This window comes from Dermochelys coriacea, chromosome 11 (genome assembly GCF_009764565.3).
Source record: "Dermochelys coriacea isolate rDerCor1 chromosome 11, rDerCor1.pri.v4, whole genome shotgun sequence".
NCBI classification, from domain to species: Eukaryota; Metazoa; Chordata; order Testudines; family Dermochelyidae; genus Dermochelys; species Dermochelys coriacea.
In genome coordinates this window covers 23,398,150-23,424,508 of record NC_050078.2, presented here as the reverse complement: position 1 = coordinate 23,424,508, position 26,359 = coordinate 23,398,150, and the positions used below count along the sequence as shown (strand labels likewise).

The following is a 26,359-nucleotide window of genomic DNA, read 5'->3' as shown; positions in this document are numbered from 1 at the left end:
TGCTATGAAATTAACAGGTTCCATATCTAACTCTGCCACAGACTTCCTGTTTAGCCTTTGACAAGCATCTTAACCTGCTTAAACCTCAATTTCTCATCTGCAAAATGGTAATATTGATACTTAATTTCACAAGGCTGTTGTGAAGCTTAATTAATTTTTTTAAGCATTTTGAGATCTTCAGATAGAAGATTTTGAGGGGCAAATTATTATTACAAGCAAAATATTTTAATAAAAATGTCCAAATTACAAAATTCAGTACTGCACAACTTTTAGAAATATATATGTACACACCATATTCATGGGAAAGATCAATCACTCCAATTGTAAAATCGATAGCAGGGGCTCAGAGACAGGAATATCTATGAAGCACCTGTCAAGGATTCCATCCAAAATGCTCTATCAAGAAGTGGGGTTTGCACTCCCGCAGAATAGACATGTGCAGTTCCCTGGGGAACTGGTGCAGATTTTGTCAGACAAATTTGATGGCTTCCTCTCTTTGGATAAAATCACAAAGTTATTGGCTGCGCCTGCAAATACATACATATCTAGGGTGAAGGAAAAGACCACCCACTCAAACAATATTTGGAAGGTGTAAACACCAGTGAAGGAAAGAAAATCTTGAAAAACATAAGAAAAAAAGGAAGAAAGTAAAATTTAGGATGAGATCAAGATAAAGCTCCTTGACAGTGAGATCACAGAATCATAGATATGTAGGGCTGGAAGGGACCTAAAAAGGTCATCAAGTACACTCCCCTGCACTGAGGTAGAACCATGTAAATGTAGATCATCCAACCTGTTCTTAAAATCTTCCAAAGATAGGGTTTCCACAACCTCCCGTGCAAGCCTATTCCAAAGCTTAACTACCCTGATAGTTAGAAAGTTTTTCCTACTATCTGACATAACACTTCCTTGCTGCAGATTAAGCACATTACTTCTTATCCTACCACCAAGGGACATGGAGAACAACTAATCGCTATCCTTGTATATACTGTAATATACTTGAAGACTATTATTAGGTCCCCCCTTAGTCTTCTTTTCTCAAGACTAAATGTGCCCAGTTTTTTTAGCCTTTTCCTGAAAGGTCAGGTTTCCTAAACCTTTTCTCACTTTTGTTGCTCTCCGCTGGACTCTCTCCAATTTGGCCACATCTTTCCTAAGTATGGGACCCAGAATTGGACACAGTGCTCCCTCAATTTCCCCATCCCATCAGTTTCCCCATCCCTCAGTTTTCCCATCCCACAGTGCCTCAGTTTCCCCATCTGTAAAATGGAGACAATAATACTGACCTCCTCTGAAATGTGCTTTGAGATCTCTGGATGAAATTCACTATATTAGAGCTAGGTATCATTATTACCAAAATGGATCTCCAGAGGAAACATGTGGTCCCTATTTAAGTCTACAGGAAGTCCATGAACATGTCTGAAAGAATATGGCCTTGTGTTGTCCTATGTGTTGTACGATTCACAGTCTGCTTCATAAGCATGTAGGCATAACTAACACATCCTGTAATTGAGTGAGTTAAGGCTACCATGAGAGACCTAATACTTAATTACCTTGCTTTGTGCTTTTCAGTCAGACCATTTATGTTATATCAATGTTGTTGGTGGGGGTTATACTGTACATTGATATAAGTGTCTGTTAGAATGAAATCTTCCTCTGCATGAATATGGATTTTGGAGTCATTTACAAGGCAGTTTGCACATGTGTTAAATATCCTCTATTCAATAAACTCTTCAGAAAAAAAACTGTACTCATCCTTCTCTCAGTCAATTACAAATCTTTGAAAACAGAATTTTATGTAGGGAATTCTTGACAGCCTGATACAAACAGAAGCTATTAATGGAGCTATGATCCTTTTTGATCATGTTATCAATTTAAAAAAATAGGAGTTCAACAGATTTTGTGACTTCTATAAAGTGGAATGAAACACAGATTTTTGACTAGGAATGATCAAATCAGGAGCAAAAAATACAAATTCATTAAACCATTGCATTTTTTTTGTATTTTTATTAATATTGTAACCGTTTTTAAACAACCCTCTCTCAATCTCTCCTTCTATGCTTTACACTAACATTTTTTTCTAATTAATGCTAATGATGAGGCCATATGTCAGTGCTCACCTGAAAAGAACAATGGGCCCGATCCTTCTGTCATTGAAGTCAACAACAATTTTATTACTAGCTTATCTGGGATCAGGCCCTATTTCTGCAATAGGGATACAAAAGCAAGGAATAACACAGTAAACTGTGTGGCTACAGGTAAAATCAATTCTGTGTATTAGATTATTATTAAAACTATGGTAAATATGTATTTAAATTGCCAATAAACATTACTTCTTCAGTATTAAGAAAGGGATTATGTGTATGTGATTTCATTTCCCCCTCATGTTGCCTGAGTGACTTTACAGTGAAGTATTGTTCTTTTTATCATGATTCATCATTACTTTAAATTTTCACTTTATATACAGTACTTAAGAATTAATGAATTAATAACCTTATAATCCAAAGCAGTATTTATCTTTTTGTTAAATCACATCATTTTCCTGTTATAAATAAAATTGCTATGTTATTAAATTTATACTACAATGAATGAACATTGACTTTATTGCATTATTTAATTAATGGTTGAGTTCCCCCTTTGCCGAAATAAACAATATTTGAAAAAAAAATCAGTAAACAAATGATTCTTAATGAAATTTATTATATTATTCCTTTTCTGCTATCAAAATTATAGCAGGATGAATGGGTTTAAAAAACCAAACATTGCATTAGATGCATCAGATAGAGTCAACTTGCCTGGATTTAGCTACTTTGAGCAGGAACTTCTCTGATGCGTTAGGTTTGGGTTTGACATGTTGGATTATGACATAATTGGCAGTGATAGTCATCTACTGTTTCTCCATGTAAAATATTTGACAGTATGGCAAAAAAAAGCAAGTTCAAATCTGCAGTCCCAATTTTTGATTTATTTCTGAACTTTCAGACTAATAACTCAAAAGCAAAAGTCTAGCTCATTTTTGTTTTGTCCCCAAAATAAACAAACATACAGCAACATTAATTCATGCCGGTAATTTTGTTCCAGGTAGATACTGCTGCCATAGCCCCACCACCTAAAAGATCATTTCTGGGAGAGGAAGGCTAATCTGAGTGAGGGGATGTGTATGGGGCTATTGTAAGATCAGAGAGAACACATGCTGAAATGGGTCATGACATAAGATGTGACAAAATGAGGAAGGCCAGCAAAGAGAAAGGAGAGGATTGGGCCAGGACCTGGAAAGTTACTGCAAATGGTTTCTCAGCTTGGTCATGTGTACATAATGGTTGTTCTGCTAAATTTGACCTTTTATATTAAAAAAAAAGTAAGATAAAAATACAAGGATGTGAATATTATTTCACTGACCCTGAGCACTGCTGAAGAAGTGCATTTTCAGGGCAGGCAGTTGGTTTGGAATGAACTGCTGTTTCATAACATGTAAATACTTATTTCACATTTAAACAGAGTTAGATTTAGATTTGCACTATATCCTCATTCTCTGGTAAGGTCCATGTGCACCACCCATTAAAACAGCCCTAAAGGGGCTGATGAAAATTCTTCCAGTTTGGGGGAATCTTGGACTAACATAAAAATATGTTGCTTTTACAAAAGCCTGTAAGTCTCCTGTAATACAGGGAGGCAAGAAGCCTGCAGAGAGCCTGGAGGAGATGTGATGGGGGTTGGAGAAAGTGGAGCTGGGGTTGGAGTATATATAATACACTCTAACAAACCTCAGGTGGTGGAATGGTCCTCACTCCTAGTGCAAGTTAGAGTAACCCTGGTGGGGTTCTACATTTTGCTAGGGCTGGCTCAACACCGTGACTAGCCCCCCATCCTGGAAGATGAAAAGGGAGTAAACAGCCACCTTTCCTTCCCCTGCCTAAGCTGTGCCATGTGTGAATTCAGTGCAGCTCATGACCTTCATGGAATCCACATCTAACAGGTGATCTTTTCTGGTCTAGTTTTAAATATCTGGCAAACCCAAAGATGAGTTTTCTCTCAACTTTGGAATTTCAGGCCTGACCCTGTACCAAATTAATTTAATGGAATTTTAACTAGAGTGGGTGCAAGATTAAGTATTTGGAACATGAATCTACAAGATGTGGAGTCGTTCCTGCAAGCAGCTGAGCATCCTCAATACCCTTGTAGAGTAAGCCCTTACCCATATGGGGGAGGGAGCTGTGCCAACTGATAGAGTAGGATTCAGCCAAAGATCACGCATAGGTCCTCTGAGAGGCTATAGCTTGACTTCAGACTTGTTCTGCTATGGCAACAGTCTAGATGACTTTCTGATCAGTTTTATTCTCTGCAGGTAAAGTGCCTATGCTCATCTTACATCAAGGAAATGGAGTCCTCTCTCTTCACCAGAACATGGGCTTTGGAAAAAAACAAAGGTAAGTGAATTGACTAGTTTATGTGACATTTTAAAACTATCATAGGAGTGAATTTTGAGTGTTCTCATAGCCAGACTTTGTCCTTATGGAATATTGTGTATGGCAGATCAGAAATTAGTGCCCCAAGTTCACTTATCTTTCTGGGTGAGATGATGGCAATGAAGAAGGTAACCTTTATTGATGGCTGAGACATCGAACATGTAATTAACAGTTTAACGGGTGACTGAGTGGGTGCCGAAAGTACTAAGTTAAGGTTCCAGGAGGAATAGGTTTCTTTACTGGTGGAAATGTTCTGATCAGACCTTTCAAGAATTTTCAAACATATGGTGGTTACTGAGTGAATAAAGATTGAGTAACTGTCCGATGGTGACTTACATGCATTGATTGCCACCAGGCGAATCTGTAGTGAGCTAAGGGAAAGAGCTGTTGTCTTGAGAGTAAGAAACATCTGCTGCCTCTGGAAATATATGGTTTTGCTGCACCCAGATAGAGAAATATTTCAACTTGACTAGGTAACATTTTCTGGTGGAATCCTTCCTGCTATTATTAAGAATGGTTTGCAGAGTTTTAGATCAGGAACAGTCTAGACTTACTGCTCACCCAAATACGAAGCCATGAGATGAAGTGCTTCATGGCTGGGGTTTTTGACTCTACCATACTGCTGAATCAAGAGATTCAGAAAGGAAAAGATGCTAATTGGCGGATGGGATGCCATTCATTGGAAGTTTGGAAACCAGATTTACCTGGCCCATTTAAGGATGATGAGGATAACTCATGCCCAGGTGTGTCAAATCTTCCATAGACCTCAAGGCATACCTTGAATAGGATGGGAGAGAAAGCATACCTCAAGTGATCTGACCAAGGCATTAGGAAAGCATCACCTCTGGAGTGATTTCCTTGAGCTCCCCTGGAGGAGTATATGTTGTATTTCCTGTTTGTCAGAGTGGTTCCCCACTGAGTGAAAATGCTGTTCACTACTATATTGTGTATCTCTGACTTGTGATCACTGATGAAATGCCTGCTCAAGCTGTCTGCCAGTGAATTCTGGGTTCCAGGAAAGTACATTGCCAATACAGTGATATGGTTTTTCATGTCTTGGTTCCACAAGGTGACTGCTTCTATACACAAGGATCTTGCTCATCCCTGCTTGTTAATATAAAATATGGTTCTCATGTTGTCAAATAGTATGAGTATACAGTGAAACTGGTTGAATGGCAGGAAAAATTACAAGTCTCTCAGACAGCCCAGAGTTCCAGAAGATTGATGTGCATTCTGGTCTCTTGGCATTCTGGTCTCTTGGGCATCCAAGTGCCCTGGACCATATCTGTGTAGGATCCCAAGCCTATCATAGAGGCATCCATATTTAACATTTTGTCAGGTGTGAGGGATGGGAAAGGAATACATACATACACACTTGCTTGGGATTTTTCCACCAGTTATTGAGGTCCCCATCCTGGCAGGGATTGTCACTATGGTGTTCATGATGTGTTTGCTTGGTATATATACTGTTCAGAACCAAGCCTGAAGGCAATGGAGGTGGAGTCTGATGAATGGAATGAGGTAAGTTCATGATACGATGTGCCCCAAGAGAGAAAGGCAAGACTGGAAAGATATTTGAGGGTTGTACATAACTTGGTCTATCAAGTTGCTCATGGTATGAAATCTGTACATGAGGAGATAAGCCCTCAACCTGACTGAGTCTATGGTCCCTCCTATAAATTCTATAGTTTGCATCACAGTCAGAATAGACTTTTCCAAATTCACACCGACTCCTAGGGATGAAAGAAGCTAAAGCAGTGATGAAGCTGATGCAAGGGCTTCTAGATGTGTCCTGATAATGAGAAGTTCATTGTTTAAGAAGGAAAGACTGTGAAGCCACTTCATCTGAACTGTGCTGCTACTACTAGAAACACTTTGGTAAAGATTGTGGGTGCAGTTGCTAGACTAAATGGAATCACCTGTAATGATAGTGATCAGGACCCACCATAATACTAAGGGAATCTTCTGTGGACAAAGTAATTGTCCATGTGAAAGTATACATCTTTGATATCGAGAGCTGTGAACTCTTTTCCAGGGATGGTATTATTGAGGCCAGTTTAACATTACAGAATTTTAGTTTAAGAATAAAAACATTGAATTGGTGCAGAACAAAAACAGGTCTTATTGCACTCCAGTTGTGGGTAAGGAGTGCTAGATGGCCACCAATATGTATTTGAGGATTGAGTGGAGATGACACCAACAGTGGCTTACAACTCCCAACCCTGTTGTGCGGTCTGAGGCCTTTTTCTGCATCAAAACAATGTAATATTGGGGTGTTTAGGAGGCGCTTCTGTCCTAATTGGACCCACCATTACCAGATAAAAAAATAGATCTTAAGACCTTTAAAGAAAACTTTGTCTGATGTCATTCCATCTGGCTAGGAATCACTTATCAACAGCTGTGATTGTGAAATCTATACTTTATTGTTTTGCCTTTACAGTCTCTACTTCTCTATTGTTTGTCTGGATGGTTTCTGTCTGTTGCATAGCTAATTTTGTAAGATTTAAATCAACTAAGGCAGTGAGGTATGGTTGGTTAAATAATTGTTCATAATGGGCTAGAATTGACGAAAAATACTGTTTTGTAGTAGTATTTTAAAATGACTGGTTAAGATATAGCTAAGCAGGACTCAAGTTTAACTATATAATCTGAGGTTCAAAGGGAAGTCCTTTCGAATCTAAATCCAGGACACAGACCAAGAACAGAGCTAAGATACCTCAACATTGTGCCAACCTTACTGTGCAGAAGTGGGAGCCCCAGATGATCTAATCTTGATTGACCATCAAGAACAGTTTATATGCCTTATTGGGAGAGGTGAGCATTGTATGCTTAGCGTGTGTATTCTGTTTTGGTACCTGTTAATAAATAGAGGTTAAGGATATTACTGTGTAAGGCTCTTTCACTGGTAAAAGACCCTGCAAACCCCCAGAAGATTACACCCTGAGCCCGAGGAACTGGGTAAGGTTGCCCTGAGTCCTGAAAATGGATAAGGGTGCATCACAATTGCAGTTGCCATTGCCCTTGAAGTAGTGTCTATAGCAACAACTGCAGATTGTAATGCAGATCTGGCCAAGAGCTTGCCTTCATTACTAAGTGCCAAAAATTGACCTCTCTCTTGCTGAGGTAATTTGTCTTTAAAATCTAAGAACTTTGAATAATTCAGAAAATCAGACATAGACATCAGTGTCTGATAGTTCAACATGCTGAACTGGAGGCTACTTCCTTCCCCATCAAGTCCATACATTTGGCCTCCTTATCAGAGGGGATGGATCTTGGATGTTGCTGCATTGATCTTTCTATGACAGCCTGAGAGTTCGGTGCATGATGGTGAATAGAAACTCCATTGCCTTAGCCAGGACAAGGTAACATTTCTCATCCCTTTTGGGGTAAGGGCACATGTTGCTGGTGTATGCCGTAAGGCTCTTGCTGTTTCCAGTGTGGCTTCCTTCACCAGGAGTATTATCTGGCTGGACCCTATGGGTTGCAGGATGTCTAAAAGCTTGTGTTGTGTATCCTGGGCCTCCTCTAGGGAGATATGGAGCACCTTCAACATCCTCTGTGGCAGCTCTTGAAATTGCTTGTGGTCATTGTAATGGACACTCACTCTCCCGCTTGAAGGGAAGCCACTCATTCAAGTTGCCTTCAGGCTTGTTTGACCAAGCCACAAAGCTTCAGAACAGTCTAGGACCCCTTGTCTCCCCTCAAGGTGGAGCAAGGCCCCCCAGGTCCTCTAGTTCCCAGCCCCACAACAGGGCTGGGCACCAGACAGTTGTGGCCAGGCTTTAGCCTAGGCTAGTGGAGGCTGCAGCTGCCAGCAATTAAACACCAGTTATAGGTGGCTGGCTTCAGCCTGCGAAAGGCTCAGGCAGCCAGCAAAGCAACAGTTTAGAGGTGGGCGGGGCCTGGGCTTGAGGACACTAAGGCAGCCAGCAAGCAGTCTTAAGGCTGGCTTTAGCCTGGGTGAGGCTCAGGCATCCAGCAAAGCAACAGTCTATAAGGGAGCTGGTAAGGGAAACTCCTTTTTCAGGGCGGGAGCTTCTCTGCACAGTGTAGGGACTCAGCCACCCCAGGGTGGGAGGAGGCAGGGGGACACCCACCCTATTCCACCGTGTCCCAGCCCAGGGCCCTAGCAGAGACAGGACTGACTGCCCCTGCTTCAGCGGCGATCCAGCTGCAACACACCAACTGAACCACAGCTGGCTGTTCCGTGGCTGCCACTAGGACACATCCTGCCTCCCTGGGGTTTGATACCTCTCGCTTCCAGGGCTTGTCAGGCTCCTCGGGGTACATTCCTCATCGGGCCACTCCTTGTCGGGGTCTTCCACTTCTGCGGCTATCAGATAGCCAGGGGTAGGTTCCCCTCCTGGGCATGGCAGTATGGCAGAAGCGTCCTTCTCCTCCCGGGATTCCACCCCAGCTGGGCTGCAGGGCCTTCCTCTTATGCTTCCGGCCCCAACCCGGCACTTCCGGCAAGGGGGTGGAGCAGGTTAGGCTCTGCCCACCAAGGGAAGTGTAGTGGACCCTCGCTCTCCCACTCGGAGGGAGGCCACTCGGCCTCACTACAATCATCCAGAGGGTGGCATAGCTGGGGCAACTGCTTCATTCGGAGATGAGGAAGATAGTGTTTCAGGTACCGGTAGAACCGCCGGGTCCAGCTCATAGTTTTCCTACTCTATACGGTCAGGAGTAAGCTCTGGTTACTGTCTTAGAGGGAAGGGGTGTAATGATTCCATGTTAGATAGGACTGACCCTGGGAATCATATGTATGGGTCCCATGGGCCCCAGTAGAGCCAGTAGGAATGTTTGAAGTTGGGTTGCGGAGGTCCCCAAGGCATGGGTACAGTTGGTTCCAAGGGGACATTCTGGGTGCAGGTTGGTTTCAGGAGGTTCTCAATGTCCTGTCTGGATGGATCTCTCCTGGAAGAGGTGATAACAGTTCCTCCAGTAGCTCTGAGTTTCTTGATGACAAAAAAAGACCAGATCCGGTTCAATTGGCAGTACCAATAGCTCCGTGGGAAAAAAGTTGCCTCTAGTAGACAGGATGGAAGAGACTTTTCCTGTACCCTTTTGACCCCTCCAGGGGATACATCACCCTGGTAAGGGATGGTCCTGTCAACAGAGGAGATTGCAGACCTGGGGGAATTAAATATGTCCTCTGGTGGAACAAAGATGTATCTCTTTATTCTCCCTGGAGTGCTCAGGGTTCTGTCTGCCCATACTGACAGAGCCAATATAAGGAGGCTCTGGGTTAGCAGGTCCACATGAGGTTGTGGTGGCACCATCAGAAGCTGAGGTTCCCAACGGTCTCTTCACAAGAACTGGTGGCTTTTGATTTTTAATCCTGGATTTACCTTAGGTGCTCTATTATTTACTTTATATGAAGTTATTTTAGGAGAATGTATTGCCTGTGAAAGGTTTCAAGCTGACAGCCACTATCTGGTCAAGGACAGAGAGTCATAACTGTGATATAGAGGGATGATCTGCAGGTGTGAGACAGCTGCCCATTTAGTCTTTGACCACTCTGTTGAGACTCCTATGAAAGGTATCAGTTGGTGCCAGTTGTGGGATTGATGTGGACAGTTATCCAACAGGTGCATGTCTGAGATACTAGCCCAAAAATACATGCTAACAGAATACATTTTTAAAACAGATCACTTTAATTAAGCCAATATAATTTTCTAGCCTATATCTCAACATAATCAACAGAATTCCAAATAAATTTTAATTTATGTATAATGTTTGTCTGCATAGCTTCTGAAACATGACATCATCCAGCCATTTCAATATAAAAAGATATTGAAATGATCAAAAAGAGCCAGTGTCCCCTTTTCTTTTTTATTATTTTTTTTAAACAAACAACCCTTTGCACATGGGAGCAAGGAGGGCCAGGGAATGATACCCATTTAGAGAAGAGGTTATGGCAAACAATAGTGGTGATTTAAGAGCATAGAACTAAAACACTTTTCATCACCTGCAACATATAAATTAGTTTATTGTTTGTGACTTCTGCCAAAGAATGCACCTTCTTGACCACCCATCACTTCGATAAGGTATGGCAGGTTTGATCAAGCCTTGGGAACCTTTCACAACAGGGCTCTGTCAAACTATTCCTGTTCTGTCCACAGTGTCATACACTTACTGACTTCTCTTTCTGGAGCCCATACAAAGGTTTGTAGGCTCAGACTCCACACTAATTAGCTCTGAAGGGATACATGCCACTATTGCTTGTGCAATGTAACTGTCACATCTCTGAAAACTAAGATCAGTGGCCTCTCCTTGGGGCACAATAAAAAGGTATGCCAAATTTCACTTTGTAGTAACTACAGCTTCAGAAATTGCATTAACTGTATTAGAAGGAGTCATAAGAGATGTCTGTAAGGTTAGCTGGATATGGTAGGTGTCACATCTATACTAAGATGAAAAATCACTTTGCTAACTTACAGTGTTTTTCCCTTTGGTAACACCCTTTATTAAGATGCCATTTATAAATAGTTAATTATTATTTATTAATGCATAAGCCACTTTATAGCATGCTGGATAACAATTGAAATTCATGTATTAAAGATGCACACACTTGGTTTAATATAATTTACGTCTTATAATATCCTTTGCAACAAATTCTCATCGCATCATCTGTTAAGCATTTATTACTAATGCATTTTATAACATGCTTTATAATACATTATTTGAGGAAGTAGCTGCATTTAGTGATCATTTCATAAATAAGAATAAAGCATTTGTAAATGGCACCTTAATTTAAAGTGTTACCTTCACATTACTGCATAGTCGTTCACCATCCGTCTCACTTTGCAATTATTCTCAAAATGCACCTCTTAATAAAAGACACATTAAGTTGTATTCCTTCCCCCACCCTCAACCTGATTAAAAGTTTGGGTCATTTTCTTACAGCTGTTGTCAGCTGTCTTATAGTTGGCTACTTAGTTTGATTGCATTTATTTATTTATTTAGATGATGCCAAACTTTCTATTTAGTAACATCATTTCTGAAAAGATGAGCACAATAAGACAGATAACTGCATACCAGATTGGCCAATGCTGGCTGTTTGGATTCTTTGTAGAATTCTATTTTCCCACCAGCAAGAACAATCCAAGAAGTAGACCAGTTTTTCCTTAAAAAAATAAAATAAAATAAAAATTAATGGATCAAGTAAGCATGAGCTATCTTGGTTGAGGAAGATGATACCATGGATTAAGCCAATAACACTTCGTATTTGAAGACCTGTGTTCCAACCCTTTTTTCAGAAATGAAAATGGTCCAAATTCACACTCTGTGTCAACAAGTGCACTTTTGTTGATGTTAATGGAGTTGCACCTGTTCATACCATTTGTTCTTCATTTGGCCCAATGGATTTGATGGGCCAATTCCCTGAATTCACATTTAAAGCCCAGCTTGCTCCTATCCATCAAAGCACTTAAGCACATGCACAACTTTAACCAAATGAAGAGTCCAATTGAAATCAGTGGCACTATTCACATGTTTCAGAGTAGCAGTCATGTTAGTCTGTATTCGCAAAAAGAAAAGGAGTACTTGTGGCACCTTAGAGACTAACACATTTATTTGAGCATAAGCTTTCGTGAGCTACAGCTTCATCGGATGAAGTGAGCTGTAGCTCACGAAAGCTTATGCTCAAATAAATGTGTTAGTCCTAAGGTGCCACAAGTACTCCTTTTCTTTTTACTATTCACATGCTTGAAGTTCACATGCCTTAAATATTTTACTGCATCAGGATCTCCATGATTGGGCACCATTTGGAGATTGATATTTTAGATAGGCCCAGGACAGAATAGCAAAGATGTCATAATGTCACTGTGAGGTATACAGAGCTGTGTACAGGACCTATATTTAAAGATCAATACATTTTCTCCCTGTCCATAATAAGAAAAAAATAGAATCAAACAAGAGAGGTTTCCAGAAGATCAAGATACACATTAGTAGTATTTTATGTAAGTTACAAGAAATTGTAATGACATATAGAAGTTCTTCATTTGTCAAACACAAATAGCAACAACTTCTGTGGAGAGGTATAGAAAGGACAAAAACATTCTTTGAAGATTGTTAGCAGCACACTGGAGAGAACCACAAAAAACAGGTAATTACAAACCACACAGTAGATTATAATATTCATCACTCTGATGGACGCTTGTTCAAAAGCATTGCACTATCATTACCTAATTAACAGAACTAGTCTCACAGAAAAAATATATTTGCAAATAAAAAAAATTAAGTTTGATTCTCTGTGATTTAGGGGGTCATATTGTCATCCCCAAGAATAATAGACACACCACAGACAAAAATACTGCAAATCCTAAAAGTGTTGCAATTTTTAGCAGAAACCATTATTCATTCCAAAATGTGTACCAAAAGTGATAATTAATCACAATTCACTATTAATTACTCTCCTATTTAATATATTTCAGTCATTCTATCAAGGAGTAGAAATAATACCTTGGGTGAAATCCTGGCCCCCTTTGAAATCAAAGACAAAACTCTCACTGACATTAATGTGGCCAGGATTTGACCTCAGGTATATTAGTGACCACCCAGCCTATATAAATAATGAGCAGCAAAACCAAATATCTGAATAAGCAATCCATGAACAACCCAGAAGTTGAAAATTATTAACCCAGTTTATTTGGTGAATATTTACCAAAAGCAAACACATTTGAAGAAAATGTGGATCCATTTGAGAAGACTTGCTAACCCAAAAAAAGGCTAAGGGTGGGATTTTCCAAAGTACCTAAGTAACACAGGAGCATAGGTCCCACTGAAAGTCAATAGAACTTATGCGCCTAAGTGATTTAGGAGCCTCCCTCTCAAATTCCCAATGAATAACTGAGCCAGATCCTCAGCTGATATAAATTATGCTGATCACAATAGCTGAAAATATGGACCATTATCTGCAATAAACATATCAACCAGCTCTGCTAACTAATCAACACAATATCCTTATGAGGTAGTATTGTAACTATCTGTTATTATCTGGTGTGACAAAATTCCTTCACTACCTTGGTGTGTCTTGCATTTATTGGTGGATTTCCTCGCCTTGGAGTTTCACGGCAGCCCTCAGCTTGGCTGTTTTTTTGCATTCACAGTCCAGGCCGACTCCTCCTGTGTCTGACCAGGAGTTGGGAGGATTTGGGGGGAACCCGGGCCCGCCCTCTACTCCGGGTTCCAGCCCAGGGCCCTGTGGAATGCAGCTGTCTAGAGTGCCTCCTGGAACAGATGTGTGACAGCTACAACTCCCTGGGCTACTTCCCCATGGCCTCCTCCCAACACCTTCTTTAGTCTCACCATAGGACCTTCCTCCTGGTCTCTGATAATACTTGTACTCCTCAGTCCTCCAACAGTCCGCGTTCTCACCCTCAGCTCCTAGTGCCTCTTGCTCCCAGCTCCTCACACACGCATCACAAACTGAAGCGAGCTCCTTTTTAAACCCAGGTGCCCTGATTAGCCTGCCTTAATTGATTCTAGCAGCTTCTTGATTGGCTGCAGGTGTTCTAATCAGCCTGTCTGTCTTAATTGTCTCCAGAAGGTTCCTGATTGTTCTGGAACCTTCCCTGTTACTGTACCCAGGGAAAAGAGACCTACTTAACCTGGGGCTAATATATCTGCCTTCTATTACTCTCCTGTAGCCATCTGGTCCGATCCTGTCACACTGGGTTTCAAAAATGGCTATCAATAAAAACCAAGGGGAAGGGTTCTCCAGCCAAACCTTACCTCCAGCTCCTATTTTACTGAAGGATCTTCAGTGAGAGTGTCCTTTCTACCACTTCCTCTACCAGACCAGTGTGAAATGATCAATGATTTTGGTTGATGTCCCAAGTATATTACATTCCCAGCGAGGACATCTGAGGCAATATCGGGCGGGTTATTTGACCTATCCAGTGTCAACCCAGTATGTGTTTCATAATTAATCCACACATGAATTAGCAGTTGACCTCAGGTTGAAAGGACTTGCAGGACCTAGTCTACTCAGGCAGAGCTAATGCAGAACTAAGATAGGGACCAGTATGTAAGAGATTTGCATACATGTTTACCAGACCCCCCTCTAGTAGTCATATAACTAGACTTGCTCAAGAGTACATAAGTTGGCTTTATTTGACTCATCAACATAAAACCTGTGTTTTGGGTGCTGGGAATCAAAAAAAAAAAAGCATGTGAAATATTCACAATGATACTGAAAACCTACTACATTTCAAGTCTCCTTACGAACTCAGAACTCAGATCAGATTAATCAGAAGGTTCCCTAAGATTTGCAACCTTTCCTGTTAACTTGGGCTCAGCTTCAAGAGAACCTGGAGCTATTTACAATTTTGCACTGAAGATGTGAAATTTCCTTTTAGACCAAGCCAGGTAAGACTGTTGTTTTGACTGAGCATATGTCTACTCTGCAATCACAGAGTGGGGTTGCAGCTTGTGCAGTCCTATTGGACCTAGGTTTAATCTAGCTAGCTCAGGTACTATATCAGCAAGGTCAAGGCAGCACAGGCTTCCGGATGGGCTGCATAAGCCCACCCACAACCCTGGGCAATTACTGGCAGGGCTAGCCCACACTGAAGTATGTGCTGCTGCAGAGTCACTCCTCTGTTATCCAAGCTAGCTAGATTAAAGCTAGCTCACGTATGTCTACATGAGCAACAGTCTGACTCTGTGATTGAAGTCCGGACGCACCCTGAGTTTCACTTTGAGTGTTAGGGTTCGTGTCAGCCTGAAATCCAGGGTGCAGATAAAGGGTGTAGAAGGAAAATAGAGGAAAATTGAAGAATAATTTTAAAGGATCCCTTGAGAAGTGAAAGAACTGAGCTTCACAAGAGCTGTTATTGGAGGGATGTTCCTGAGGATGCATATGTGCGGTTAGCTAACAACCACTGCATCTATATATTGCATGTAAGCCTGGATTGTTAGTGTTATGGAATACTGAGGTGTTATAGTGCAAGACCATGTCTCAGATAAGGTCATTTCAAAGCATTCTGCATCAAGACTTCAGTACCATGTGGCAACGAGCAGTGTTAGTGAACTTTGAATTCTCTTTTTTAGGGGTTGGTTCAACCCCTCATGACATATGAAGATTCAGAGTGCTCTTGCAGGATACTGTGTAACAGAAGCAGACTTGACAAGACAATGACTATATCGTATTTGAGTATGGCTTCAGGACAAGGTTTTTTCCCTACTATTCTCCCTACATTCAAAATTATCTTTAAATCAAAACTTCATGGTTTCTACTTATTTACCTTTAATTTTTAGTTCACAAAAGCAGTCTTTGTTTATGAAGTGCTTAGACAGACCTTAATAAGGTCAAATATAGTTTTGGGGGTTAACTGGGTTTTCTATAGATGGACATTCATACATAGAATTTCACTAGACATGTAAAATTGTGGGCAAGATTTTCAAGCCCTTTGGGTAAGTCAATTAAGCAGTGACTGTACTCTTTTCCAGATGCATATTCCATAGCTTTGAAAAATTCACTCCCAGTGAATGAGCAGTAAGGGCTAAATAAAAAGAGGGAGAAGATGGATAAAGTATACATAGAACAAAAAAAAAAGTTATCTTTGTCTGTTTTTCATCTACAAAGAGAGACAGATAGCCCTCCATATCAGTATGCAGAAAGATCCAAAATGAAAACCAGAAAGTATATTGTATAAAATCATCTTTTTGAATCAATAGAATTGTTTTATATAAAGTTAAAAAAATGGTGGCAGAGTCATCAAAGTGTGAAATCTGACATCTTCATATTGTAAAATGAAGCAATATACTCAATACATCAACTTTACAGCAGTTGCAGTATTTGCATTCTATCAAATGGACACCTGATGGCAGCACATTATAACACCAACACTGTTCACAATTGCTCTGTCTCTTAATATAGTAGTGTTTTTAAAATCTGAATGGACAATACCATGTTTATAAATGCAATAGTAATATTCTGAATTTTCCATGTGTGGCCATATGAGTTGGAAACAAACATATTCTGCATGCTTCTCTGTTCTGAATACTACATGGTATTAACATATGCAAAGCCCCACTTCTTACTTATACATACCCTTTGTTTAAGTAATCTTAAATGCCTGATAGAAAATCACAAAAAAGAAAATTATTTCAAAGTTTCAGCTGATACTCCTTTGTACATACGTCATCAACATAGAATGAGACCTTGAGGCCTACTCAACTCATCACTAATACTGCATAACAGTTGCAAGAAATGAATGCATTCTTCCAATCCAAGATTGCCTGGAAACTATGTTGCTTCTTTTCAAACTAGGATCTGGCCACAGTGAACCATGTGTTTGTCACCTACAGATTGGACTATTGTAACACCAAATCTGGTGTTGAAGGGAGAAAAAACACAACAAGTCCAGTGTGACAGGGTCAGGCCAGATGACTATAGGAGAGTAATCTTATTGGGATCTGGGAAGTGGGCGGGCGAAGCCCGTCCACTGCTAAAGGATCCCCCCCAGCCTAAAAGGGGGATCCACAGGACCTAGATACCCAAAAAATTCTGGGGGACAACTAATAAAATAACAAGGGAACCGGACAGGGACACCGAGCAGAGAACCCCGGACAGCGCCCACTGCTCCTCATAGGCGTCAAGGGAGTCAGAGGTCGCCGCCCAGAGGAACTCTGCCCAGATACTTGAAGGGACCGAGGATCGGAAATAGGCTCCACAGTCACAGGAGACTCCATCATCCAACCTCCTCACTCTGGTTTTGTAGATGGCCATTTTAGCTAGGGCCAAGAGGAGGTTGACCAGGAGATCCTGTGACTTTGTGGGGCCACGGATAGGGAGTGCATAAATGAGAAGGTGAGGGGAGAAGTGCAACCAAAAACGTAATAAAATATTGGTGAGGAGCCGGAATAGGGGCTGCAGCCTGGCACATTCCAGGTTTACATGTGCCAGGGTATCCCTCACGCTGCAAAAGGGGCAGGTGTCTGGGATTGAAGTGAATCACGCCAAGTATACGCCCCTGCTCACAGCTCTGTAAAGGAGCCACCACTATAGGAGAGTAATAGAAGGCAGATATATTAGCCCCAGGCTAAGTAGGTCCCTTTTCCCTGGGTACAGTAACAGGGAAGGTTCCAGAACAATCAGGAACCTTCTGGAGACAATTAAAACAGACAGGCTGATTAGAACACCTGCAGCCAATCAAGAAGCTGCTAGAATCAATTAAGGCAGGCTAATCAGGGCACCTGGGTTTTAAAAAGGAGCTCGCTTCAGTTTGTGGTGTGCATGTGAGGAGCTGGGAGCAAAAGGCACTAGGAGCTGAGGGTGAGAACGCGGACTGTTGGAGGACTGAGGTGTACAAGCATTATCAGAGACCAGGAGGAAGGTCCTATGGTGAGGATAAAGAAGGTGTTGGGAGGAGGCCATGGGGAAGTAGCCCAGGGAGTTGTAGCTGTTGCACATCTGTTCCAGGAGGCACTCTAGACAGCTGCATTGCACAGGGCCCTGGGCTGGAACTTGGAGTAGAGGGCGGGCCCGGGTTCCCCCCAAATCCTCCCAACTCCTGGTCAGACACAGGAGGAGTTGACCTGGACTGTGAATTCAGAAAAACGGCCAAGCTGAGGGCTGCCGTGAAGCTCCAAGGTGAGCAAATCCACCAATAAGCACAAGACCCACCAAGGTAGAGCAGGAACTTTGTCACAACTGGTGTTAGCAGTGGAATCTGGTGTCCACAGCGTGGTGGAAGAAGGAGGGTATTTGGAAGGAAAAAAAAAGAGGAAGAGGGTCTATTTTTATTTTTTTTCCCCACCATGGAGGACGTAGTGTGGGCACTGATACAAGCCACGGCTGCCCAGCTGGAAGCTACTCGTGTCCAGGCAGCCGCCCAACTGGAGGCAGTGCTCCTGCAGCAAGAGACTAATCGCCTGCTGATGGACCAGGCTACTCAAGAACTGGCTATGTTGCGGGAACTGGTAAACCAGGTAAAGGCCCTTACAGAGCTGAACCGCGACCATGATGGGATGCAGATCATGCGGGCCAGCAGTTGGCTGCAGAAAATGATGCAGGAGGATGATGTAGAGGCATACCTCCTGGCCTTTGAGAGGACAGCCCTGCGGGAGGCTTGGCCCCGAGAACAGTGGTCTGGCATCTTCACTCCATTCCTGTGTGGGGAGGCCCAGAAGGCCTACTATGATTTGCCTGAAGAGGCTGCAGCAGACTACCCCCAGCTGAAAGCAGAGATCCTGGCCAGATCTGGGGTAATGACCGCAATGCGGGCCCAGCGATATTATGAATGGAGGTACCAGGAAAACAAAACCCCGTAGTCCCAATTATATGACCTCATCCATCTCGCACGAAAGTGGTTATGAACTGAGTCCCAGAGTCCGGAGGAGATACTAGAGGTTCTGGTCATCGACTGGTACATGAAAGGACTACCGCCAGACCTTCGCGCCTGGGTAAGCCAGAACAAATCCTCCACCCTACAACGAGGTTGTCCCTCTGGTAGAAAGTTGAAAGACGGCAAGGGAGCTGACCCGACCAGTTAAGGAAGAAGCACCCCGGGTTAAACTAGCAGCACCAAGCCCTAGAGCTCGGGTGACTGGGCCACCAGGAGAACCCAGGTGGAAAAAGAGAGGAGCTGGAAGCCCACCAGAAGCCACAAAGAGTCGGAGCACTGAGGGGGAAGAGAATCATGATGTTAGACTACCCAAACCAAGAGACCGGGGAATGCCTAGGGCTCCATACAGATGTTATGCCTGCAGGGAGTGGGAAACATAGCTGCACAGTGTCCCAATGCCGAGGAGCCTATGCAGTGTAACCTGGGGAACTGGGCAGATCCATGCTTTCTAATCCACCTTGTGGGGGTCTCACTAACCCCACATATGTACACTAGACCAGTGAAGCTAAATGGGGTAGAGACCACAGCACTGGTTGATTCGGGGAGTGCTATCACGCTTCACTCGGGGAAGCTCGTGAAGCGTAGTCAGCCGCTGTGGGCTAAGTGTACGGGGATAACATGCATCCATGGGACAGTTGGTTATTACCCCACCATCCCAGTAAAAACTGAGATTCAGGGGAACGCTACTGAGGTAGCAGCAGGTGTAGTCCCTAAACTCCCATACCAAGTGCTCATAGGCAGGGACTTCCCAGGGTTTGGAGACTTACTGCCGGTAGGGGAATTGGAGAAAGGGAGAAGCCCTGAAAGTAGTGAGGCCTCCATAGTAGACTGTCAACCCCCAACCTTCTCTTAACTATCCCCAGATTTGTTCTCCTCTCCCAGACAGCGTAGAAAGACGAAAAGGGAAAGAAAGGCCGCTAAGGCCTTGGGAACCCAAATACTGGCCCAAAGCCAAAGGGTCGCTCTCGTAGGTAGGCGGACCCGAGCAGCTGAAAAGGAGGCCACCCAGGAGGGAGAAGCATCTGAGTCTGACCCACACCCTAACGCCTCTGAACCAGGAGAGGCAACAGAGACTGGCCCCCTAGATGTCGGGCAGATTATCCCCAGGAGAGGAAATTTTGGATGGAACCAGGCTGAAGACCCAAGTACGACAACATTAGGAAGGAGATGACTGAAATAGATGGAGTCCCCGTGGAAGGGAAAACCCAGGGACCAGGATCCTACTTCATAATGAAGAATCTCTTATACCGGGTTGCACCAGTACAGGGGCAGAACCTTCGTACAGCAAATCAAAAACACCAGAATGCTGTATTAAGTCTGGCCCATAGTCATCTTTTTGGGGGGCATTTGGGGGTAGAGAAGACCCTGGCACGGGTCCTGTGACAATTCTTCTGGCCCGGAGTACATGAAGAAGTGTGGAAGTACTGTGCATCTTGCCCGGAGTGTCAGCTGCACAGTCCCTGTCCCCATTTCAGGGCAGCTTTAGTACCCCTTCCCATCATAGAGGTCCCCTTCAAGCGAATAGCCATGGATCTTGTGGGACCCCTGGAGAAGACAGCCTGGGGCCACCAATATATACTTGTCATTCTGGATTACGCTACTCGCTACCCAGAAGCTGTTCCCCTGAGGAACACGGCCTCTAAAACAATAGCTAAAGAGTTGGTGGGGATCTTTGCCCGAGTGGGGCTACCAAAGGAGATATTAACAGACCAAGGTACCCCATTTATGTTGAAGCTAATGAAGGACCTCTGTATGCTGCTCCACATACATACCTTGAGAACTTCAGTCTATCATCCGCAGATTGATGGACTGGTAGAAAGGTTTAACCAAATCCTCAAGGCAATGATAAGGAAAGTGGTAAGTCAAGATGGGAAGGATTGGAACACGCTATTACCCTACCTTATGTTTGCAATCTGGGAGGTACCGCAGACCTCAAATGGGTTTTTCCCCTTTGAATTATTATATGGACACCACCCCCGTGGCATACTAGATATTTCAAAAGAAATCTGGGAAGAGGAACCCAATGAGGGGAGAAATATAATTGACCATGTGTTGCAGATGCGAGAACGGATAGCCCGGGTCACCCTTATTGTACAGGAACATTTGGAAAAGGCCCAGCGAACCCATTATAATCACAAGGCAAAAGTCCGACAGTTCCAACCAGGGGATCGGGTGATGGTGTTGGTACCCACAGCAGAAAGCAAGATTTTGGCCCAATGGCACAGGCCCTATGAGGTGGTTGAACCCATGGGGGAAGTAACCTACAAGGTGTGGCAGCCAGGACACTGGAAACAAGAACAAATTTATCACATTAACCTCTTAAAGCCTTGGCACCAATGAGAGACTTGTGTAGTGGCCCAAGAGACCCCGATCCAGGGAAATAAAACGCAGGAGCAAATCAGGATATCCACTGATCTGACACCAAACCAGAAGAAGGAGGTAACTGAGATGATCAACCGATACCAGGACATGTTTTCAACCAAACTGGGCCGGACCACCGAAGCATATCATCACATTATCACAGACCCTGGGGCAAAGGTAACTTTAAGGCCCTATCGAGTCCCAGCAGCAAAAAGGGAGGAGATCAAGGCAGAGGTAAAAAGGATGTTGGAGCTGGGAGTCATCGAAGAGTCCCACAGTCAGTGGTCAAGCCCGATTGTGTTAGTGCCCAAACCCGATGGCACCACTAGGTTTTGTAATGACTTTCGCCGGCTGAATGAGATATCCAAATTCGATGCATACCCCGTATCGATGAATTAGTTGACCGCCTGGGCAATGCCCGATTTTTGACCACCCTTGATTTAACAAAGGGATACTGGCAGATTCCCCTTGCTAAAGATGCGAAAGAAAAGACGGCATTCTCTACACCAGAGGGTCTGTTTCAATATACTGTTCTTCCTTTTGGACTGCATGGGGCACCTGCCATGTTCTAGCGTCTTATGGACAAGCTCCTACGGCCCCATACCAGTTATGCAGTGGCATACCTGGATGATGTGATTATTCACACCCCTGACTGGGAAACCCACTTAGGAAAGGTGGAAGCGGTTCCGGACATGCTAAGACAGGCTGACCTCACTTGGCCCCAGCCAAGTGTGCAATAGGGCTAGCCAAGGCTAAATACCTTGGCTACATTGTAGGAAGGGGCATGGTCAAGCCCAAACTAAATAAGCTAGAGGCTATCCAAAATTGGCCCCGGCCGAATCAGAAAAAGCAAGTCCAGACATTCCTGGGTGTGGTGGGTACTACCGACAATTTATTCCCCATTTTGCTACCAGAGCAAGTCCCCTGACAGATGTGATAAAAGCCCGGGGTCCAGACATGGTGAAGTGGACAGATGCCGCAGAGAAAGCATTCATGGATCTACAGACAGCCCTCTGCAGTAACCCCGTGCTTATAGCCCCAGACTTCAACAAAGAATTCATTTTACAAACAGATGCAACTGAAGTAGGATTGGGAGCTGTCCTATCGCAGATGGTCGGAGATGAAGAACACCCAATCCTCTACCTCAGCAGGAAACTCATCCCGAGAGAGCAGAAGTATGCCGTGGTTGAAAGAGAGTGCCTAGCTGTGAAATGGGCCATGGAAACACTATATTACCTTCTGGCACAATGGTTTACCCTTGTGACCGACCATGCACCCCTCCTGTGGATGCAGCAAAATGAAGAGAAGAACGCAAGGGTGACCAGATGGTTCCTGTCCCTACAACCTTTCCAATTTACCATACAACACCGGGCTGGAAGCCACCATGGCAATGCAGATGGCTTGTCACAAGTACACTGCCTAACGTCCCAAGTTGCCCAACCCTGTAGTGTTGAGCAGAGGGGGGGATATGTGACAGGGTCAGGCCAGATGGCTATAGGAGAGTAATAGAAGACAGATATATTAGCTCCAGGCTAAGTAGGTCCCTTTTCCCTGGGTACGGTAACAGGGAAGGTTCCAGAACAATCAGGAACCTTCTGGAGACAGTTAAGACAGGCTGATTAGAACACCTGCAGCCAATCAAAAAGCTGCTAGAATCAATTAAGGCAGGCTAATCAGGGCACCTGGGTTTTAAAAAGGAGCTCACTTCAGTTTGTGGTGCGTGTGTGAGGAGCTGGAAGCAGAAGGCACTAGGAGTTGAGAGTGAGAACGCGGACTGTTGGAGGACTGAGGTGTACAAGCATTATCAAGACCAGGAGGAAGGTCCTATGGTGAGGATAAAGAAGGTGTTGGGAGGAGGCCATGGGGAAGTAGCCCAGGGAGTTGTAGCTGTCACCCAGCTGTTCCAGGAGGCACTCTAGACAGCTGCATTGCACAGGGCCCTGGACTGGAACCTGGAATAGAGGGCAGGCCCGGGTTCCCCCCAAATCCTCCCAACTCCTGGTCAGACACAGGAGGAGTCGGCCTGGACTGTGAATTCAGAAAAACGGCCAAGCTGAGGGCTGCCGTGAAGCTCCAAGGCGAGCAAATCCACCAATAAGCGCAAGACCCACCAAGGTAGAGCAGGAACTTTGTCACACCAGTTATTAAAACAACAGCCCCATCCTGAGCAATATTTGCACTTTCCAGGGGCTCTTAGTTTGCTTTTGATGTCAATTCAAGGCTCTGGTTTTAATCCCTTAGGCTCTCTATGGGTTCAGTATTAGCTACATCACACCCCACCTCTTCATTCTGAACCCACCAAGACCACCCACAGAACAATGTCTCTGACAAGCTTATAGGAGGGAGGTAAGGCATGCTCTATTGGGGAATCCCCCTTGTGAAACAGCCACTGGAGAAGATGAGACTTAGCCCAAGTTTGGCCCTTTTTAGAGCTCATTACTGAGACTCTACATTTTGCAAAAGCCTTCTGTCAAAAACCAAAACCAAGGAGTGACAACAGAGAATGACAGAAAGACAGACATGTCAGTGGTCTTACTCCATCTTTATACATCTTTAAGGGAAAGCTCAATCAGACCTTCTATTTACTTGTGAATGTCTCTGTTTTGGTCGGTTCTGATCATTTCTGTATAGCAATTCATTTTTTGGTTAAATTTACTTTGTATATAGGATTTTTCTACCAGAAAAAAATATAATGCCTCAGAGATGATGAGGGGTCATACAACATGATCTTGGCAAAGTATAAGGGCAAAAGAATATTTGCTTTCAAACACCCTGGGTCACTGACCCAAAAGACCCACATGGTTTATTACTATGTAGAGAGTTAGGAACTTTAAAATGTAGATCTTTCTTCAGATAGAATTTTATAATATATCATATCAATTAGCTAGTAATCCTCAAGAAGGAAGAATGAATTGTGTCAGTTCTGCTGCCATTTAGGTACCAATAAAGATAGGTAAACACTGAGAGTTCAGGAAAATCCTAACTCTGCTCCCACTGAAATCAATAGTGAAACTCCCTTTGACTTCAACAGCAGTGGAGATAGGCCAGCTCTGACTGCTTTTAAAAGTCTTACCCTAGGTGCCTATATGGAAGCAGCAATTATATGGGTGTCCAGATCACACCCCTGAAGTCCACACCAGCTGTGCCCAAACATTGTCCAGCTGAAAGCTGCATTGTCTATTTGCCTAGAGCCCAAAGGCTGCACCTAATGTGCATAAAATGGAACAGAATTGCAGCTGTCCCCATTTTTAATATGGAAGCAGGGCTCATGGTCACATCATACAATATAGCCTGGCAGCTCATATCAACTATATTCTGAGAGCTGTAGCCTCAGCAAGCTACAACAACATATTAAACATGAGAGCACCCATGTGCAGAATAGTAAAACTGTGGATTGCATTTGGTTTGTATGCCAGACATTGGCCACTTTTGATATTCATGATATGGCCCATATGACTTTTGATTAAAATTTATATAATTGACACAACATAAAGTGCACAATACCTTAACTTCTTGCCTCCATCTGCAATTTTAGCTTTTAGAAGATATCCTTCTTTTTCCACTACCTGCAAGAAAGAATATTTATATCATAACACTATCTTTTATTAATATGAACCAATTTATTTAGTACATGCTACAAGACTCTGTATATAGGAACATCTAGTGTTGTAGCACTTTATCACTTATTCTTATTTTAGTTATCTCTGGTCAGTTCTTTTTAAGTGTTGGCAAATTATCTTTAATGTCAATCAAATATATAGTAATAAAATGGAAAAGAAACTCTGAACATTAAATCTGGAAAAAAAACCTGTTTAAGTGCAAGTAAAGTTTCTGGTTATACATGAAACATTGGTTAAAATGTATTATATTGGTTCACTAATGCATCTTCAGTTATATGAAACGTCTACAGGAGTTTTATGTTTGCTTATAAGCTATGTAGAACATATTTTATCCTAGAGCCATAGCACCCTCTGCTGTGCAATTTTTAGCTCTTCTAAGCTACCTAGGGTCAGATATATGAATGGCAGACCTCCAAAAGATTATCTAATGTAGGTGCACCTCTATAGGTGGCACTTTTCCCTTTGAGTCAGTACTAAATCAAGACTCTTGTAAGGTGCAGAAAAGCATTATGCTTTTAGTGGTGCTGTCTTTCTTTGTATTACATGTAATACAAAGGCCCTCGCCTCTTGCAGCCATTAAAAGGTCACACTCAAATGGGAATTGTTTATGTTCATGTGAGGGCAGCATTTGTCCTTAATTTTACAATTGTACCAAAATGTTCTAGTGATATAACCTAGGGAAAGCACTCTGTAAGTAGCTCATCACTGCCACCACAATCTTGAGTTGGAATTACAGATTAAAACATCACAACTTTTATGTATCTGCCAAAACTGGGTTAGAACATCCAGTGAGGCCAAACTGGCCAGAGCACAAATGCGTGTGTGTAGATGTGATTTAAACCTCACCTTTGTAGTTCCCCAATCCTGGTGCTGCTCTGTGAAAGCCAATTCTTCCTGTGCAGTGTTAGAGCAGTCTAAGGACTGCTCTAAATTACACTAGGCTGCAACACTCAAAAGGGGCCAAAATTACAGTTGAGGATTGGCAGAGCACAGGGGCATCCTGGCTCACTCCTTTCCTCAAACTCCCCCCCCACACTCCCCCCTCCACACTCCCCCCCCCCATTTTATTTGTTAAACAAGCAGCAAGGAAATTCAATAGTGTAAGAGTTCCTAAGTCAGATCTATGGCGCTATATGATCATCCTTATACTCGGGAGATTGAGGGGTTGGTTTCACCAACTTTATGGCCAGATTATGATGGCAGTGCAACAAAAAATAAACACACCTTATTGAGGGATTTGACCAATTGTTCTAGTGTATGTTGAAGAAACTTTTATTTTGGCCTTCAGCTAAACCACCATTACCTGTGAACCCATCAGATTGCATTAGCTAAACAGGATCAAATCGGGTCAGTACTTGGAAAAGACAATTCAAGGAACACCTAAATGGTGCAGGAAGGGAGACAGGTGATTTAGAAGATGTCTTAACTTTCAGTCATTATGAACTAACGCCCCAGGAGGATGCTGGTAACTTCCTATAGTCTCTGCTGAGTCATCACAGATCAGGGTGGAGCAGATGATTTCCTAAAAACTGTGATAGGCTTTAGCCTTCTGCAG

General features: G+C 43.0%; 1 protein-coding gene across 3 annotated transcripts in view; it reads right to left on the bottom strand.

Moving 5' to 3' along the window:
* ARHGAP15 (Rho GTPase activating protein 15) overlaps window positions 1-26,359 on the bottom strand; it is a 450,542-nt gene that overhangs the window by 362,452 nt on the left and 61,731 nt on the right. For all 3 annotated transcript variants that reach the window (XM_038422842.2, XM_043505082.1, XM_043505081.1), the window contains 2 exons: window positions 24,689-24,750; window positions 11,508-11,595 (listed from right to left, as the gene is read on the bottom strand). In XM_038422842.2, the coding sequence (XP_038278770.1) occupies window positions 11,508-11,595; window positions 24,689-24,750 (150 nt within the window). The remainder of the gene's footprint in view (window positions 1-11,507; window positions 11,596-24,688; window positions 24,751-26,359) is intronic.